Raw genomic sequence first — 20,482 nt, forward strand, 5'->3', positions numbered from 1 at the left:
TTGTTGTTTGTTCCACTTTTTTTTTTCTCTTTACCTTCTTCGCGCCAACCTCTGTAATCAATCACTATAAAATTATTATTCCGCAACAAGAATGTGAAAATTAAAAATGTTCCATTTTACGTAAAATTTCGAAAAAACGTTGAGAACTTGTTTTTACATCTTTCTCCACCCGCACGATACCGAAAAAAATGTTGAAAATAGGAACTCCATTTTCTGCCTCCAAACGTCATACTTTACGAAGAAAATCAAAACCAAGATCTGTTTTTGTTTTTAATCAAAATTAACGAAATGGTGCTGGTTTTAAAAAAAAGTATCGAATCCAGCCTATTTATACATACAGCTTAAAAACTCTTCTTTTTATAGTGTCCGCCATTTTGAGAAACCGCGTTTCGAGAAAACCGTAAAAAAATCTACCATCTTCTGTTTTTATTCCACGTTAAAAATTGCATACTTCCATTACGCGCAATTCTGTACAAGTATCGATCAATATTTCAAATAATCCAAAATGAAAATATAAAAAGAGATGGAAAAATCGAGAGACGATTTCCGTTATGTTTACACAATTATACAAACTAATTTACATGATTATTCCTTGTACGTCAAGAGGACAAGGAGGACAAAGAGGAAAAAGAATAAAGAAAAAAATCGCAACGAAATAAACGGTTGAAAAAAAAAAAAAAAACATTCGCTCAGCATTTACGCTGTTAATTTGCGCAAGTCGATTCTTTCTTCTTTCTCTTTTCTCCTTATCAGCTTTTTATTTTTCTCCCCGCACATACGATGTAACGTATATAATACATATATATATATATATTTATATATACACAGCAACATCCCCTCGACTAGAATTTTTCCTACACTTTCTTCGTTCCCTTGCAGTAAATTTATCAGCTACTCGTATCCGCGCTGCAGATATTTGCTCGTGATTTATTGCAGCGTTTTAAATTCCCGCGAACAACACTACAAAAAATTTTGTTAGTGAATTATAAATATTTTCTCGAGAATTGGTTTTTTTTTTTTCCCCCGTTTTTTTACACACGCACACACACACACACACATATATATATTAAAGTTGGCTTGTTTGTTATATTATAAAAAGTTTGAATTCATTGTAGGAAAATCAAGCTGCGTAAACAATTATTGATCAGGGAAATTTATGTCAGGTTTTTTTTTTTTTTTTTTTTTCCGTTTGCTGTTTTTTCTTTATTTTTTCCACTTGGCAGTATCGAAAATTTCGCATCGCTCAGCTTATATCTTGCGGGATTATTTTTCTTCCGGAAACCTTCATAGGTTGTTAACTCTCGACCGGTTTAATTCAACGATGTAACTTGTTTGTGGCACAACAGATAGAATAATTTACAATCACCAAACTTCGTGAATTCCTCTCGACTGCTGCAACTGCTGCAGAATGGCGAAATCGATTCTCTACCGTAATTTGCATCTGCGGTCAGTCTCTCTCTCACTCTCTCTCTTTCTCTCTCTATTTGCATCGACTATATACGATATGCATATCTATATACCTGTATTTATGCACTATTACGAAATTATCGTGTGTTGTTTATTTATCAATGTATTGTGTTTATGAAAAAATAAAAAAATCAAAAATACCAGAATCTTATATCGATGCTTAATGTCAAATCGAATGAAAAGTTATTGAATGTCTGTTATGGATTTATTCGATTTTGATATTTATGTATTAAAAACTTTTAAGACACGATCGTTACAGTTTTTTATATTCAAAAATGTTTTCACAAACACAAATCATTCGCTGAAGAAATCCCGAGATAGATTTTTCACAATTCAACACTACAACAAGTTTGAACAATATTTTCCATCAACGTGTAAGATTATCGAATAATTATTTTCATCTCGTTTTTTTAACAGTCATTATTCACCCTCAAGAGATAAAGAATAGAAATTCTCTAATCGAAACACACGATCGTTTTACTAGCTAATAAACCTTGATGCATGTCGTGGCAATGGGAATGGGAATAATTACTTGTAATTACTTTAAAAGCAAAAACATCTGAATATAGTCGATATGTAATCATGTGATCAAAGTTCCACAATTAATTGCAAGGATGGTGATAGAATCAGGGTTTTTTTTTTCAAAAAAAAAAAAGGACAGAAAATGAAGATTGCACGCGAATGAAATTTTTTTTTCAAACCACTCAAGTACGGTGGAAAGAATATCTTATCTTAATATATATAAATCTCGTGTCACGATGTTTGTCCTCATCTTAATATATATAAATCTCGTGTCACGATGTTTGTCCTCAATGGACTCCTAAACCACTTAACCGATTATAATAAAATGCGCACACCATGTGCAGTTCGATCCAACTTGAGAGATAGGATAGTTTAAATCTCAAATTATAGTCGCAATTTTAATTTATTGCTAATTATTTGTCTGTTATTATTTGACAGTCACAATTATCTGTTAACTCCAAATGATTCTAACAGATGTCGATACCTTTCGACTGGGTTGAGTAAGTAATCAATAGATGGCGCTGCTATGGTAAATCTACGAACGTGTCATATAAGCTACACTAGCAACCCATCCCGGCTTCGCATGGGCATATAGTAATATAATAAAAGAAAATACACAATGTTTACAGTGAGTTTCTAGAAAAATAACATTTATATTATTACTTAATATTATTATATGCCCGTGCGAAGCCGGGATGGGCTGCTAGTACATATATAATACTTGATGATGAATATTTATGCAGTTAACGCGTTTGTATAACGTACACGAAAAATAAGAAGAGATAGAAAAATTCCACGCCCGATTGCAGGAATTTCGTTTATTTATATTGTACAGACAGGGATATATTTATAGACACTATATTATTTATTTACATTTATGTGTGAAGTTATACAACGATGTGCAGGCCCCTGGATATTTTTCAGTATCGAAGTTACAACGTCAGATATCCGCGCCTGTGTAAATCATTGATTTCCTTCAAAGACCGTAAATTCCTTCAGATCTTTATCTTCGTGAAAATTGTAAAATAAAACTTGCTGGAATAAACGAGAGAAAATATGTATCCACACGGAGTGAATAAAAAAAAAAAAAAAAAATAAATGAAAAAAAAAAGAAACAACGCAACCAACGATTCAAAAAGTAATTTTATTCAACAGCCAAAACGAAGTTGTCTAAACTTTAAGATCGTTCTTTGACCAGAAAAAAAAAAAAATGTCTTCAAATATTTCAAAAACTCTCCCATCCGAGTATAATAATCCTGTAATCTGGAATTTTCAAAGTTCAAAGTTTCTAAACATCCAAATTACACTCGTTGTATTTATAAATAATTTCTACAAGCATGTTTACGCGAGGATTCTCCTTCGTATTGATTCGAATGACTGTCTTAAAATCTCAAGAACCGATGCACCTTGACCCAAATACTATCTCGCAATACTTCACGATGCGGACGTGAAGTCTAGGCTTGTATACAATATGTACATAACCATATACGCGTATAACATATACGTGCAAATATAAACAGTATACATCGTGTAAATGAAATCTTCTATCATACAGATAAGATAGTTGTGAAAATTGTCTATTACGACGTTTCGAAAATTGTAATCCCCGTACATATTATTATATCGTCCTCTATAGAAAAACTATTTCTTTTTCTTGCGGGTTTATTTTTTTTTTTGGACAAAGTTTTATGGTTTTACATCACCCCGGAATAAATTGTTTTTTTTTTTTTTTATCTTGTTTTTTTCAATTCGGATCAAATCTGTTTAGTCGTTACTAAATATTTTTATATTCTCAAATAAAAAGATAAATTTATACAATTGTATCTAGTGTTTCATTTGTTTTATGTTGGTATGTACTTGCAAATAGTGCGAAAAAATTTCAACCTCGCGTTTGAATGTTTTTCTGTTTTTCTTCTCTCTGTTTTCGAATACAGAAACTCAATAAATACAGAAATATATAATATATTTAATTTTAATAGCTTTATAAACATGAACATGAATTTTCTTACAAATATATAACGATAATTAACGAACGAGGTTACACAGACAGATTAATATCCATTTATTTTCAATATTTAAGACCATCAATTTGTCGAATAAATGGGTTTGAAAATTGCAGACGCTGTACAATTAGTGAATATTTTCTCTGTCGTTTCTTTTCTTCGGATTCTTGCCTAAACGTCAATATTTGTTTATAATGAAAACTATTTTTCTCTTCTCTTTGAACGGATTCTAATTTTTTTAGGATTGGCAACGCTGAGGTGCGCATCTCAAGCTGCGCCATCCAGCGGTAAACGAGTACACGAATCATGAAAACGCGCGCGCCAACTAGCGGTAGAAAATTGAAACATTGAATCTAAAAATTGAATAGAGAACAGCTCTAGGGGATGGAGTACGTAGCGTATAAGAATTGTGCGAAAAACGTCTAAATGAAAAACGTACAAGTGAAATATTTTTGCATGATTTATAGGCAGAAAATTCCCTGGTAAAAACGATTTCTACGATTTTTACGAATTAGAAGCCAAACGTTCTAATCTTAATTCGAATAAGGTGCGTGAAGTCTAAAAATCAACATTTTTTGAAACACCTTAAACACCTCAATAATTTAACAGAATTTTGTTACTTGTGTATAAAATTTGTATGAATTTTTCGGTTTCCAAAAAGTTTGACACGTTTTGTTACTAACTCTCAGGCTCCTGGCCTCAGTTTCATATCGCCAAGGCGAAGAAAGTTTAACGCATTGTAACGAATTAGGATTTAGAGAATAAATAATTAGGTTCGTGAGCTTATCAAACGAATTATCAGCCAACTAGGTAAAATTATCGGACCAATGCTTTAATATCAAAATGCGTGCTTAGTTGAAAAGAATCGACTGTTTCTAAAATAATTTTGACTTATGCAGCAACCTTTATTTTGTCACACGTGAAAGCTTTCGTGGGTCTTTTCTCTACGACGACTACTACTGGATCATTAGAAAAGGGGGCTAAAACGGCTGATTTCCGACACTTTTTAACGCTATAAACGAGAAAAACGTGGAGCTGAAGTTTCTAGCGTAGTATTCTGGTATTCTTTATTTTAAGGTATATCGGCACCGCCTCGACCTCCGATTTTTGTCAGCCTTCTCTCCAAGGGAGGCCAAGCTCTCCTGGGGTTCTCGGCTTCTTTGCTGTATGCTACAGCTAGGCCGATCAATTTCTTTGCATTTTTTAGCTCGACCTTATACCTTATATCTGCAGCTAGGCTGACCCCATATATGTATATATACTGACACACGTATACCGGCTATCGGTATCCCACATCCGGTGTGGGTGTGTAGTTGGACCGCTTAACGATGAATAAAAAGTTGTATAAGATGGAGAGAAAAAAATAAAATTAATGTTCGAAACATCGGATCTTTAGCAATTTTATTCCCAACGCAATGATTATCCTCAATACAAACGCAAAAAAAAAAAAAAAAACCTTACTAATATCTAATAAATATTGTTCGGAACAACTTCGAAGAACCCGAGTTGAGACGTCGACAATTTGAAAAAAAAGTTTGACCATTCTAACGCTCAAAATAATCAAACTCTGGTCGTTTTCATGCGATTGTAATGTTTTTGGACTCGTTTTGTTAGCTGAGTTGTACAAATCGATTTTTATCTACTCTGGAGATAACTATTTGCATTGGTTTTTTTTTTTTTTTAATCGCATCTCCAATGTTTGGATTTTCTTCTCTTTATATTCCTCGTTTCACCCGCAGGCAAAAAGTGTGCGCAGTATAATTTTCGCCTTTTTGGAAATCGCAATTATTCATACATACATTAACAATTTTTATATTTTTGCAGTTTATTATTTTTCATGCAGTATTAAAATTATTTGAGATTACACATACGCTTCAACTTAAAATTCATGTGATTTGATTTTACATATTAGGTATACCGTATTACAAAATGTGAAATTTTCAAGTTAAACAATAACAAGTGCATTATAATCCGTATTCTTCTTACATTAGGTGTACCGTAAAATATACGAACAATAATAACAGCTTATCTCTTCTCTGCACATCATATCAAGTTCGCTTCAATCGGTTTCCGTTGTTTTCTGATTTTTTCCTCTTCTTTGATTGCTGCTAAAAAAACGTTACCATTTCACGTTTTTTTTTTTTTTTTCACAGGATCACAGAGGTTCTCAACTGTACTTGGGTATAAATCACTGCGGCATTCTGACCTTTCAAGGATCGAGGAAAACGCATCACTTCCGCTGGCCGGAAGTACAAAAGATAAATTACGAGGGGAAGATGTTTATTGTACATCTCACGTTTAACGAGGTAAGCGGACCGTTTGTCTGTCTGTCTATCTATTCGTCCATCTATCGAATCTATATACCTACCTACCCATCTACCTATCTAACTATCTAACTATCTATCTATCTATCTATTTATCTATCTATATGCATGCGTCTATCTATATCTGTGTATCTGTCCCTCCATCCGTATATCTACCTGTCTGCCTACCTGTCTATCTTTCCATCCATCTATCCATCTATCTATATATCTATCTGTCTATCCATCTCTCTATTTATCTACATATCTAATTATATGTCTATACGTCTACCCATATTCTTATGTCTGTCCGTTCCTCTATCCGTCTATCTACATGTCTATCTACCTATGTATCTATCATCCCTCCCACTGTCTATTCATCTTTCAGGTCTAACTTGTCCCGCTCATTGATTTTACATGCACCATAGAACATTGTGAAGATATATTTAATATATATGTATATAGCATTACCCTTTGTCTTGCTTTTATCGCCGCTTACGATTAAACGACACGCGATTTCGATCACTGCCCGTACAGCTGTTGCCGTGTTTTATCACCTAACTAGTCATGTTTTCGCGCGTTCTGTTTTTTTTCATTCTTATTCCGTTCATTTCATTTCTTTCACTCCATTTTATTAAATTCAATAAACCCGATCACGCGTGATTTCTGAAGCATTATAGACAAAGAAATGGAGTATGGAATGGAATGAAAGAGTCGTTAACAAAAAAAAAAGGCTGTTGTAAAAAATGATATCGGTACGATAGCAAAATTTTACAAACGTGACTAAGAAACAGACGTAAGCTATATGATATTCGTGAATTATAACGACGGAAAATGAAAACTCAAATATTTAACCGATATATTCGTAAATGAAATTTGAAAAATTAACTGTGTTTGCGAAGCAAATTTTTTATACCTCTCTCTCTCTTTCTCTCTATATATACACTGCCAAATATATATTTTCAATTAATTCATACGACCAAAGGAAAAATAAAGCAAAAAAAAACACGTAAAAATATTGTGCAGTTTGTGCGGTTGATTTGTTGGAAAATAATTGGCACGAAAACACAAACGACAAACGAGAGTAAAACATTGTAATCTTGAAGTTTTTTTTTTATTACCGCGCGGTTGGATGATTATTTCGGGTTGTTTTTAAATTTTTTTATTTTGTATAAAAAAGTCGTAGTTTATGAAAAAAAAAATGAAAAAAAAATAAATAAAGTTATGGATTTTATGTACATTGTCAATAATTTCCGGATAAAATATGGAGATATATATATGCAAAAAAAAAAAATCGAACTTTATGTACAACAATATTTGAAAAATTATATTGCAAATCAATACCGATTTTAGAATACATATAATATTTTTTAGTAATCATATAAAATAACCAACATATTTCATCCAACAAAGAGGAGCGAAGAAAGAGAAGAAAAAATTTCACCGAAGTATATGATATTTAGGAAATTGTCGTAATATTACTGGAACACCCTTTACATGCGTATGAGGTGGACGTAATGCGGTATACTTATACCTACACAGAGGAGGGTTGACCTGCAGTATAAGGTGCTATTAGTTACGTCATGCCGTGCATATATACAAATATACAATATACATATCCATGTAAGATACACCCGCCTATACTTATCCTATACAAGTTAAGATACGTGTGTTTTACATTATACACGTATATACTTGAGAATATATATCGTAGACTTCACGTTTTTTTTTCTCATTATAATATACAATATAGGTATACGAATGTACACTTGGGGACAATGAATCTGAGACGGCTAATTTTTTTACACTAGACAGTTACGTTGGCAACACTGAGAAACCTACAGCGCCACAGTCGGCCGAACGCGAAACAAACTCAATCTCAATAAACATAACATAACCCATGACCGTCGAATCTAACCTTAGCATACGTGTCATTCTAACAAGTCATTGTTCAAAGGTTAAATTCGACGGTCATGGGTTATGTTACGTTTATAAAGATCGAGTTTGTTTCGCGCTCGGCCGGCTGTGGCGCTGTAGGTTTCTCAGTGTTGCCAGCATAACTGTCTAGTGTAAAAAATTAGTCGTCTCAGATTCATTGTCCCCAATTGTACATGCTTTTATACACGTTATGTAGTTTAATCGGGAATCCCAAAGCAAATTACACTTTTTTCACTCATACTACTGCCTTATATATATATATATATATATATTTTTTTGTCTGTGATATTCGTAGCTGGTATTTTGTGATTCTCAACGTAATTTAAAAGATACGAAAAAAAAGGGAACAGAGTTTTGTTAATTCACTGTTAAAATAACCGCGAAGAGAAAACAGAGGCAGATTAAAAACGCGGAAACAGTTAGGCGCATATCACTAAGGAAAACTGCATAATTTAGCTATGAAAATAATTAGCGGAGAGAGAAATAAAGCGGTGTGAAAACAGACGGGGGAATAAAAAATTTGCTGTCGTAAGTTGCAGATCTCAGCTTTCCTTCAAATTGTGTATACATAATATAGAGAATAAAGGTGTATGCACATAAAAATGACTAGCAAAAGAGTTTATTTCATACGACATCGTAATTGCATTTTGATTCTAATTTCGTTTGATAGTTTCATATAATTTACGAATAGTCTTTCAATGATATTACAATCTCTTCTCAAATACATTCACTGCAGTTTTGAGAACACGCAATGAATAACGATATGTTTTCTTCTTTAGTTCTTCAATTTTAACGATGTGAAAAAGAGTTGATAAAAGCAGAAGAAAAATCTCGCTAAAATTTCTGTCGAGCTTACAATTTCTCCGACAACGCGATATTTTAATTTCTCAAATGAAGAGACTCTTCATTACCAAGTTAATTGCAAATCTATCTCTCGCCTGGTAGACCGAGTCAATTGAAATTAATTTTATACCTCTTCTTTCATCCCTCATTATATTATCTAATTATCATTCGTAACTCGAGCAAATTGAGCTCAGTCCCTTTTCTCACATTGCATCATGTGTGCACATATATATGTAGATACAATACCGGTGCATTATACTCGGACACATAATATGTACGTATTGTGGTCTGAGTGCGAAACTAATTCGATTATATCTGTTCGCATTCTGCTTTGCTCAGGACTTGAGGACGAAGGTAAGTCAGTCGCGTTTATCGAATCGGTCGTTGAAGTTCGGGCGTTTGTGAAAATTCTCTTACACGTTATTCGCCTTTTTCAAATTATCGCGTAAAAGTGCGAAGAAAGAAAGTATCGAATAACTTAACTCACAAACTTTGGTCGAATTGCGTTTCGCGAATCTGTGCAGATTTTTAACTATTACGAAATATAAGTAATCCGGAGGTTTAATCTTAATCCCGAGTGGTCGGATTTCCATCGTTACGAGGTATTGAAATGCGAAATTAAAATTATGTTACACACGGCATTTAATTCCAATTAGAGAAAGAAAAAAGAGAGATTGACGATAAATAAGATTTAGCAAAGCTTAGGGAAATGCAGGCTGAAAGTGATAATGATTACGATTGTAAGAAGAGAAACGCGGGTATTCGATGGTGTCGAAAATCCCGGAAATTTTTCGTCGCAAAATTCTCACGTGAAAAGTGAGTACAAGTAATATTACATTATTGAATTGTCCGTATTATCGCAGTAGTGGAAAAAAAGCGTAAGGAAGGATTGAAAGAAAAGAAGTATAAAAAAAAAAGTGCTGCGCAACTTTTAATCTCGTTATCGCATTTCTCGCCATTCTGTGCACCTCGTGTCCCGCAATTATAAACCACAATATATTGACAATACTGAAGACTGTAAGGAAAACCTACTAAGATTTTTATATTTTTTATATTCTATTTTCCTAATTCCAGTTGTCTTGTAGCATTGATTTTATTCAATCTTGTTATAATATTTGAATTGTGGAATAAATTGTTGATTAAAACTATAGTAAAAAAAAAGCCTGCATTTCCTTTTCAATTCACATACACACGTAGCTTTTCTTATAGATATATTCTTATATATAATATAGTGATGCAAATATTGCAAGTATAAGAAACTAGTTCGAAATAGATATGGAAGAGAAAATAGTAAAAATTTTCGTGTTATAATCGTTATTATACCTATGATTAAACTAGCCCCGTAACTTGAAAAATCAGATATATAGAATACTATTTATACCGTGATTATTGAGAATTATTTGAATATAATATAATATTATATACACATAGAGAAGAGTAGTTTTATTAGAAGCTAGAATTTCCTTGGGTGTTTTTGTGTTCTTGTTGTTACGTTGTTGTTGTCGTTGTGTGTTTTTTTTTGTTCTTTCTTCACGAATTTTCAGAAAAAGCATACGGTTGGTTTTAAGTGCCCAACCGGTTCGAGTTGCCGGCATGTCTGGAGGTGTGCGATAGAACAAATGCTATTTTTCACGTGAGTATTACATTGGCCATATCATTTATATTAAGGAAGCTTAGTAGATTAGCGAGAAGAGTTCTGGATACAGATTCGGTGACTGACATGTCATTTAGACATGTCACAAACCTTTTTCCAGAATGTTCGAGCATGGGGGATGTCCGTGCTCTGATTGAATGATTTTATCGATCATCGGATCATATCGCTGCTCTACCTTACCGATAATTCGCTCTGCTTTACCACAGTTTCAACGCATATTCGGCAAAATCACTCGGGATTGCGGTCTGACTTATCGTAGTTTCAACACTTATCGGGTAAAATCTGGGAACTGTATTAGCGATATGCGTACGTCATCGAGCAAGATCGAGGATCTGCATTACCGAGGGATTTTGCCTGATAAGGATTGAAACTTTGGTTAGGAAGGTAAAATTGCTGGTAAGGTAGAGCAACGAAATGACCCGATGATCGGTAAAGTCAGTCAATCGGATTTGGAATATCCCCCACCATTGAACATTCTAGAAAAAGGTTTGTGTTTTGGCTAAGTGACGTGTCGGTCATCGAATCTGCATCCAGAACTCTCATTTTTACTCTACTAAGCTTATTATTTCCGTACGCATCGTATTAAATTAGGTAAATACTGTAATATACAACAGTAAATTTAATGTATGTAATAGAGTTCTTAGCTATATTAGTTATAACATCGTATCGTCCCTATTTTCACCATTCCTTACTTTCAGTTTTTTCTTCCTTTGAATAATAGATATAGACTATCTCCAGACAGATGATGCAAATTAGTATAGATTGTTCTATCAATAAAGAATACCGTAATTGCCATCGGAGCTTTCCAGTAAGGATATCTATACACACATCCATACATACATACATACAATACCTAGTCATACACGGCACTAGTCGATAGAATTCGTTATTCTCAAGTATCAGTGTTAGCCTAGAATGTATGGTCATCCAATCTATAGTTAGAAACATTTTCATGTCACAAGCAAGACAGAGAAAACAAATTCGGATCACTTGTAGGGTTGACAAACTTAAAGAATTTTTTATTTCAAATTTCACCAAATTCGAACAAGTCTAAGAATTGCAGAAAGAAATACCAAATAGAACGGAATTATATTAAATTTAGAACATAAACCGTTGGAAAGAGAATAAAAAAAAAAATGAACAACGTTCGAATTTTTAAAAAATCGACACTCAGGTTTAAACTTGTTGCGGAAATCATCAAACTTTTTTCGCGGCTTTCTTATCGTCATATTTTCCAAACTATTTCATCGGATATCGTTTGAAATAGATGTATAATTACATCTCGTTGATATTCTCGTTCGTTTTTCAAATTATCTCGACACTCATTCGAATCTTATACCGATATTGAAATTGAATTTTACGGCCGGAATGGCGAAATGAGGTGCGAGTTTTGGCTGTTGTCCAAGATAGGTATGAGCCGCGAGTTTGAATTAGAGCTAAGTGCTTTTATGCGGGATACGTTATAGGTATATTATGTGCAGTAAAAATTCCACCTTTGCATACAGTTAGAAAGTTCAACTGCAACGCACGCGAATACTTGTTGATATTCCAGTTCTTTGACGGAATTAATTTGCCTCATTATACCGCAAATATCACCTTTACGCTCATTTTACAATCCAGTAATGTCAAACCACGATTGCTTTGACTACCAGTCGAAGGTGCAAATTTTTCTGCTGTATTCATAAGATATTCTATATTTTTAATTTTGTCCGGACGGAAAGAAAATGTCACACACACCTAAAAACAATACAGTTATTTACTCTAAAGAAAACATAACAAAAAAATACGTTCACAAATAAAAACAAAAAAAAAACATTGTGAAACATTTCCACAAGGAGCTTAGAAAAAAGTATTCGAAAGTCAGTATCGATACAGATTTCTTAAACCGTGATGTAACGATTACAATCATAGGGATAAACTTTTTTCCCATATATCATTTCTGTGAATTGCTAATTGTCGAGGCATTATCTGATACGTCATAGAGTTGGTTGAAAGACCTGAATATACTTGTAAAATAAGGTGAGAGCACCGCAATTACTGTCCTGATACAAATTTTAATCAACAGCTTACCCCGGGCTTCCGACGCTCCTGTGGTTAGTGGCGGTTCGATATTTTCATGGGGCACTAAGTTCAAGTACACCGGTCGCACAGAGAAAGAAGTTCTCGAAGAGACGGGTCCGCTTCGAAAGGAGGAACCTGCTATTCAACGTGGTAACGCACGCACATCTAGTCTTAGAAGAAAGGCGAGCAGCGTTCCTGCGACGCCGAGCACCCCGAGTCAAGATTTGGTCGAAATTCGTAAGCAGTTTATTCATAACGTAATGCAATTATACATCGACTGAGTAAATTAACCAGGATCAAGCCAAGTCGTTGGATTAATTTGATCTGAGGAACCAATTAGCTAAGCTTGAAGCGAACGCATTTTCATTGAATTTATATATACATAAAACACTATGAAGTCTGTACCTATTTTTACTTTCTATCGTAACTGAAATATAGGGTTCTGTGTATAAAATAAAAAATTTTTATAGTCTTCAGACAGCTATAATCACGCCAATTTATACTTACTTGTACCACATTTTCTTGTAATTCCAAGTTGAAATGCCTCTGGAATTTTCTCGCAACCACATCGACTGAGATTTTCCTTCTCGTGTATACATTTTTTATAGGAATATTTTTTCAAGGTCTAGTAATACTTTATTCCTGTTGCATACCAGCGATACTTATATACGACTGTTTTGAAAATCAACAGGATACTCGAGCTTGCCACGGAGCTGTCATAGTGCTGGTCTCGACGGTACTGGGATGTGTGAAAGTGGCGGAGTTCCTTTCAGCTCTCCGTACTGCCCAGACAACACTCTGCCTCTGTTGGAGACGGTGTCGGAAGATCAAGAGATTCACGCTCGTCGAAATAACGGTTGGTTGCCGCCACTTCTTCCCAGCTTTTTCATCCTCGTTTTTCGATCTCCAAACCCTGTTCCAAATTGTCTCGTCCCCTTGAATCCGCTGAATTTAAGCAAGGTGTCAGATTTTTTCACCGCGTTTGGAATAATGTACATACCTGAAAAAGCAGAAACAGGCTGCTATCAGGAAATATATGGGAAATTATAAAACACTGTGTGTAGATATATATTGTATAGTTTTAGTATACATATGTATACATATGTATGTATACGACGTGCACATAGTATCTTAAATTTAATTACTTATAAACTCACTCATCACTCACGAAATTTATCACATGTTCACGATTTTAATATGCAGGTGTTAATTTTTTCGATAGTAATTGTTTCTCTTTTTTTCTTGAACAATCATTTCACCAAGTTGGAAATTTTTTTCAGAAATCTTAAGTTTTTACAACTGCAAGTCAGTAACGATCATAACTACTACAGTTTTAATTTTTTTAATTTTTTCCGATCACATTCGTTTGTTGGATCAGACATTTATTTTTTCTAAGTTTATTACTGAGATATGATCTGTGCTCAGAGAAAAAAGGTATGTACCGTAGTAGAAACGAGAAAATAATGAGGAAACGGTTAGCGAATCTAGAGTTTAAATAAAAAACGATGCATTGAAAATGAGCTCGGATATGTTAGGAGCATTATTTGAGTTTCCACAAATTAGTTGCATGACGAAACGTTTTTGACTATCAAGCTTATTATCATGGTAAAATTTTGTCTCGATTATACAATTATTGATAAGTTTAAGCGGGTTGCAACGATTAGCCAAAGTCTTGCTTTTTACTCATAGGCTTTTTTAGATTTTCATTTGTTATTATTTGTTTTATTTCTCTTTCTGTTCTTTAGCCGTAGACGAGAATGATTCGCATGCGAGCGCAGCCGGCGAACAGATACAGCCGGTGAAAAAGTTGAAATTTGCAAAGACGACGTTCAGCAAGGCACCGCCGTTATACAGTCAGAGAATAGTGATAGGTACGGAGGAGTTAAGTGGAAAAAATATCGATAAACTGGTGAGGCAAAAGATAGATTCATTTGAAAAAAGTCCAAAAGTCGTCAGATCTACGGCCCTCATTGTTAAAACGTCAAAAACACTGGCAAATGGAATTTCTTCTTGCCCAAATTCATCGACTTTCAACTCAACTTCAAATATAAAGTTGAACGGTAACGTTTACCTATCCAAAGACTCTGCCCCAACGGATTTGAGCCGAGGTCTATCTTCCTCGTCCGGGCCTTTGCTCGTCGATCACAATCTCCAGGATATCGCAGGCATGAGGAAGTTCCAGGTAAACCCAAAGATAGACGATCCAGCACCGGGGCGAAATCGAATTAACTTTACGGACGGTGATTCTCTTTCGAACACAGGTGAGCTTTGTAAATTTGTATAAATATATATTCTTCCATAAATCAGATTAGTTTTTTTTATTTCTCTCTTTCTATCTGTAATTTGCCTATTGTAAATTATCCCTTATACTTCATACGTATATGTTACATTATATGTGTATAGATTTTCTATTTTTTTTCTTCTTATAAACAGCTCGCAGGCTTTTTTACCTCGCATGTCTTTTCATTCGTTATTAAACATACGTAATAATGAGACTTGAAAAACTCTTTTATTTAGGTCACCGACAATTTAGTCAAGCTTGAGGGACCGAATACTTATTGTTTACGTTAATTTTCGATAATCAGTACAGAAAAAAATTTGCAAAAAGGGCACTAATAAAAGATATCACGAGATTTCATGAAATCCCTTGATTTGAATATAATTGTAACGCTATAACAGAGAAATGCGGTTCATCTAAATTGTGTTATTGTAAATATTTTAACATGGAAAAAGCTGTACTCTGTGTAATGAGATATAAATCCTGCCTTGATTTTTTACCATTTTATATAAACTTGACAATGGATACGCATGAAATATTCACCTTTGTTTTTCTTGAAACTGGTAATGGTGAGCAAATAGTCTTCTGTCGTAATAAGAATAATATATTATTGAAGTCTTTTTCGTAGATAGAACAGATTCCAGAATAATCTAATCTCAACTCGTTTAAGGATTGCTGCAAATCTTTGAAAGAATAATGGAAAAAAAAGACAAGAGAACCTGAATTTTCATAACTAATATAGGTATTGATATGCTTGTTGCAGTCGGTGCTGACGAGGCGGACACGAACGACTATTACTTCAGGGATTCGTTCGACCATTCCTCATCCGAAAGCCAACTATTAGACGCGACAGGAAAGCCTCACAGTAGATCGGTGACGCCTGTGCCGAAGATGCAGAAGCTGCAGAATTCGAAATTATGTTTACAAGTTCAGGGGTCGGGAAAAGTGTCCCATAAACGTCTCCATGTAATAAAAATCTTCGTCCCGGCGCTGATGCTGACCATTGTTGTACTCTGCATTGTGACGGTGCTGATATTCGAAACTGACACCGCGCTGTTCAACAGCATGCGAAAGACACCGGAAATGGTTGCTCTTAGGAATCAGTGCTACGCACCTATAAGGGAATTTTTAAAAAGCAAATTTGGTCTGTTCTGATGTCGTCTACGGTATGAGAAAAATTTTCATAGTCTAAACTCTTAACGACAGTGCCAATTTAATCAGGGACGAGATAGGTTTACTATTATAATAGACCGTGCGGTAAATCGGACCGCGATACTTCTAATCAAATCTAAATTAACGTACGACGTTAACATTTCGACGACTTGAAAGTCAATCGCAGCATTAATATTTTTCGTTTTAAGCTGTTTTTACGCTTTCACGATGCCCGTAACATGCAACGTTAAGAAACTGGAATCTGAATTCCATCGCAGTATCTTTGCCACCCTCTCTCAAAGTGACCAAACTTCCGAGTTTCAATTACTTCAACTTTCATCCGCAGATATTGAAATTGCTTAATTTTAACGCCAATCTTTTTTTGAACGTGTTCGATTGTGGCTTGCGAATTACTACCTGTTGCGAAATCGCTGACACGATCTTAACGAGGGTTAAAAAGAGCGCTGTGATTTAACTGAAAAAGAAAATTAATTAGTAAATAATCTGCTGGCGCGTTGTCCGGCCTTTGGCTTTGAAAGAATGACTTTATTCTTTTTTTTTTTTTTTAATTCATAAATGAAAATTCAATTATTTCTTTTTAAATTCGAAGCGAAAGTAGGTGTGAAAATTTTTTCAATCATGGTCAAATAATTATTTGACAAACTATCAATGCGTATAATATGCTATATAATATATAAAAGCACGCGTTATAGAATGAAATTTACCCTATTTTATCGTCAAATGGAAACTGAGGAATAGATGATGTAATCAAAAATGATTTAATAGAATAAATCGTTATAGCAATGTTAGGTAATTTTAATGTTCAACGAAAAGCAATTAATACGTAGGATTTAAGGGTATGCGTTTTTATCGCTGAAATAGATGGCATGACAGAGTAAAGAATATAATGTGCTTCGTTTAAGTGAATATAGAAAAACTGTATAGTTTAGATTGAATATAGAATTCATTTATCATTACACGCCATTCTATCCGTAGGTAATATCTCAACTGAGTTTGAAAATATTTTCTTGCCGCCTCTAAGGCATATCATTGGTTAATATTTATTAATTTAATATATTTATTTCATACAGATACATTTTATATATACACATATATATTTATATAATATATTATTTTGTTTAAATTTTCTCTCATGGTTCCTGATTACTTACATAAGTTTACGTATGTAAATCCTTTTACGATCGAGTTTTTTTTTTTTTTTTTTTTTTTTTTTCTCCACGCTTGTTTTCTATTCAAAATCAATTTTTATTCAAAGTTGCTTTGTCGATGCACGTATGCCTTCATTCCCTAATTTTAATCTCTATTTCGTGTATTCTTCTAGTCCACAAAGCGTCCGAGTAATGCGATGAAAGTGAACAAAAAATAACAATGAAAAAGGTGTAGAACGAAGCGATGAAGAGTAAGAGTGTAAAATTTTATTTGTGTAATTGTTGGATCTGATTTGTTTTTATTTGTTGGTGAAATGTACTCTTATCGACTAGGAAGATTTTACATCCACTAATATCGGTAGACGTAGAAATAATGTTCACGCATTCCTGGTGTAATTTATCAGCAAAAAAAAAAAAAAAAAAAACAAAAAAAAAACAAAAAAAATACGAAATAAAATAAAAATAAAAAAAACAACATTTGTTTGCATAAGTCTGTGGATTGAAACTCGGTTGCGAAAAAACAGAAAGAAATGTAAATATTATCCAAAAACAAATGTTCATTAAAAATTGGCAAAATTTATTCAATCTATTCTCTATAAGCTTAAATGAAAAATGATCTACAGAAGTTTGCAGGGAAAAAAATATTCACCGAGGACACTTGGCGTGATTTTATTTATTCGTCGGAGGTAATGATAAGAAAATGCTTGGGTATTAAAATTGTTCTGTAGTAAATGCCGCCGCTTAGAAATGAATCGCAGCTCCAGTTGTTGTAAAAGATAGGGATTTTTGTCACGAATACACGAGCCGTAGCAGAAAATTTCCCCGTACCGCAGAGCTAAAAAAACTAAACACCTTTTGCAAATCCATGCGTCAACTGTTAACTGCATTGAGCGAGTAAAAAAAAAAAAAAAAAAAAAAATCACCTTCCTTCTCTCAAGTTTTGTGTCTGTAATGACAAACCAGAAAGCTAAATACACAATAAACCTGATAAATGAAATAGACGAATCTTTGTAAACTGTCATTGTATTTCGCGTTTGTGAATCCTTGAAGCGCCAAAGTTGATTGCGAAAAGATTGTCTATCTTAAATATTTAACGTCACAAAACCGAACGATTGCGATGGCATCGATATTTTCCCCGTGAAAACTTTCGGACTGACCTTATTTCCTACAAGTGCCTACGCTGTACTAAAAATCTTTTTTAATCAATTATTCGTCTCCGATATATAACGAGCGCACTCTGTGTAAAATTATTTACAAGTTATTTCATCCGGTTCTCTTTTGAATCGCCGTGGTCATTCCACTCTCATCTAATTTGCAATCTCTGCTCGAAACGGAGGCGAAATATTGACATGCCAAAACTTCATGCAAAACTGTATAGTTTCATAGGAACTTTATAGTTTAATAATATATTTACACGAACGATGTTTCTTCGACTTGAATAATTCGCGTAGCCTGAGTGCTTATCGGTAAAACTGATTGCTTCCTTGCGCTGTTTTCTAAGAAAGAAGAATAAATAAATAAATAAAAAAAACATAAACAAGTTTGAAAATACTTCCGACCAATTTTTCAATCCCTTTCCCCCCCCCCAAAAAAAAAAAAAAAAAAAACAAAACACCCCCCCAAAAATTTTACGCGAATAATATCAAGTCCGAGAACCGTTGTACAATTGTACTTGGAAATTGTATAAATAATATATAGATGTAAACGAATGTCAATTGCAATATACTTATAATGAATCTAGTTGTAAAGACAAAGAGTTGAACAAAAATTTTGCGGGAGAAAACTATGAAGGAAAGTTAAATAAATTGAAATAGGTAATTCATTGTATACCTATATCACCTGTGTATAGTTATTAATTATTGCGAGTGTGGAAAAACAAAAAAAAAAAAAAAAACAAATAAAATAATAATAGTAATGATATTAATAATAATAATGATAATGATAATAAAATTTGTCGTACGGCGTAAAAATTGCGAAGATACAATTCTTAAGCATTTTTCAAATCAGTGCTGAATCGAATCCATGTAATGTAATATTTTTAACTTATCGAACGACAAGGAAAAAACAAACGAGAAAGAAAATACGAACGAAGTAAGAATAAGAGAAAGAAAAACTTTCGCGTACAATTTGCACTAGTAAAGTGATGATAAAAAAAAAAAGAAAGGTTGAAAAATTGTTGATGACGAATGACGAGATTTGGGAATATTCCGAATTGTAAAAATTACAGGTAAATAGAGCTACATCGAAAAACAGCAAACTATGGGGGAAATGTTTAATTTCTAATCGTAATATTAAATCTGCTGCAATAATTGCGGTACAAATTTCATACATAATAATACAAACGAGTATATTGTATATGTATATTTGTGTATGATTTTTTATTTTAAAGAACGAAAAATAAGAAGGTGAAAAAACAACAAGACAAAGAGACAAACTATTACTAGAAAATACTTCTTAGTAACTATACCTAATACCATTATATTCATTGTGATAGGTCATAATAATTGTTCGGCATGAACGGTCTGGCAAAACGATGCAGGTCGAAAAATTGAAGCACGGAAGAAAAAAAATAAATAAATAAATAAAAATATCAAAAACACAAAACAATTCAACTCGAAGAATCTTTAACTGCTAATTGAATGCTAATTGTCTTTCGTTTCAAATTCTTATTTCAGTGAAAACTAAAATGAAGAGCACAAAAAAAAAAAAATCGTAACAAGAAATAATCGAAGAACCGATATAAAAATTAAGATTTCAGACAAAGTTTAGTAGATGAAAAAAAGGGGGAAAAAAAAACAAATGCTTTTCAGCTACGTGTATAATTAATTATTGATAGCATAATTTTTACGCAATCTTGCCTGGTTATAATAATATTAACAGTTATATTAACAGCAACAACAACAACAACAATAGTAACAATATACATTATATTGTATAAGTGTAGTATATATTTGTCTTATATATACTTCTATTTACGTAGAAATTTGACATTTACGTCGTAAAAAATACCAAACACTCAACCAAAACAAGAAAGAAAAAAGAATTTTAATTTGATTTATGTACATAATTGTCGCGATTGTGTTATGTATGTGTAT

At 33.3% G+C, this 20,482-nt stretch overlaps 1 protein-coding gene across 7 annotated transcripts in view; it reads left to right on the forward strand.

Annotated features, from left to right (window-relative positions):
* The window catches only part of LOC124308468 (FERM domain-containing protein 5), a 43,430-nt gene extending 23,284 nt beyond the window's left edge, over positions 1 to 20,146 (forward strand). Inside the window, exons 6-13 of one of the 7 annotated variants that reach the window (XM_046771209.1) lie at positions 6,146 to 6,298; positions 9,413 to 9,427; positions 10,618 to 10,706; positions 12,793 to 13,025; positions 13,480 to 13,644; positions 14,534 to 14,659; positions 14,870 to 15,049; positions 15,830 to 20,146. In XM_046771209.1, the coding sequence (XP_046627165.1) occupies positions 6,146 to 6,298; positions 9,413 to 9,427; positions 10,618 to 10,706; positions 12,793 to 13,025; positions 13,480 to 13,644; positions 14,534 to 14,659; positions 14,870 to 15,049; positions 15,830 to 16,221 (1,353 nt within the window). In that variant the 3' untranslated portion in view covers positions 16,222 to 20,146. Of the gene's footprint in view, positions 1 to 6,145; positions 6,299 to 9,412; positions 9,428 to 10,617; positions 10,707 to 12,792; positions 13,026 to 13,479; positions 13,645 to 14,533; positions 15,050 to 15,829 lie in introns of all 7 variants that reach the window. The other 6 variants (XM_046771210.1, XM_046771205.1, XM_046771207.1 and 3 more) reach the window with 6 other exon arrangements.
* The last annotated feature ends 336 nt before the right edge of the window (positions 20,147 to 20,482 follow it).

Source organism: Neodiprion virginianus, chromosome 7, assembly GCF_021901495.1.
Source record: "Neodiprion virginianus isolate iyNeoVirg1 chromosome 7, iyNeoVirg1.1, whole genome shotgun sequence".
Lineage (NCBI taxonomy): Eukaryota > Metazoa > Arthropoda > Insecta > Hymenoptera > Diprionidae > Neodiprion > Neodiprion virginianus.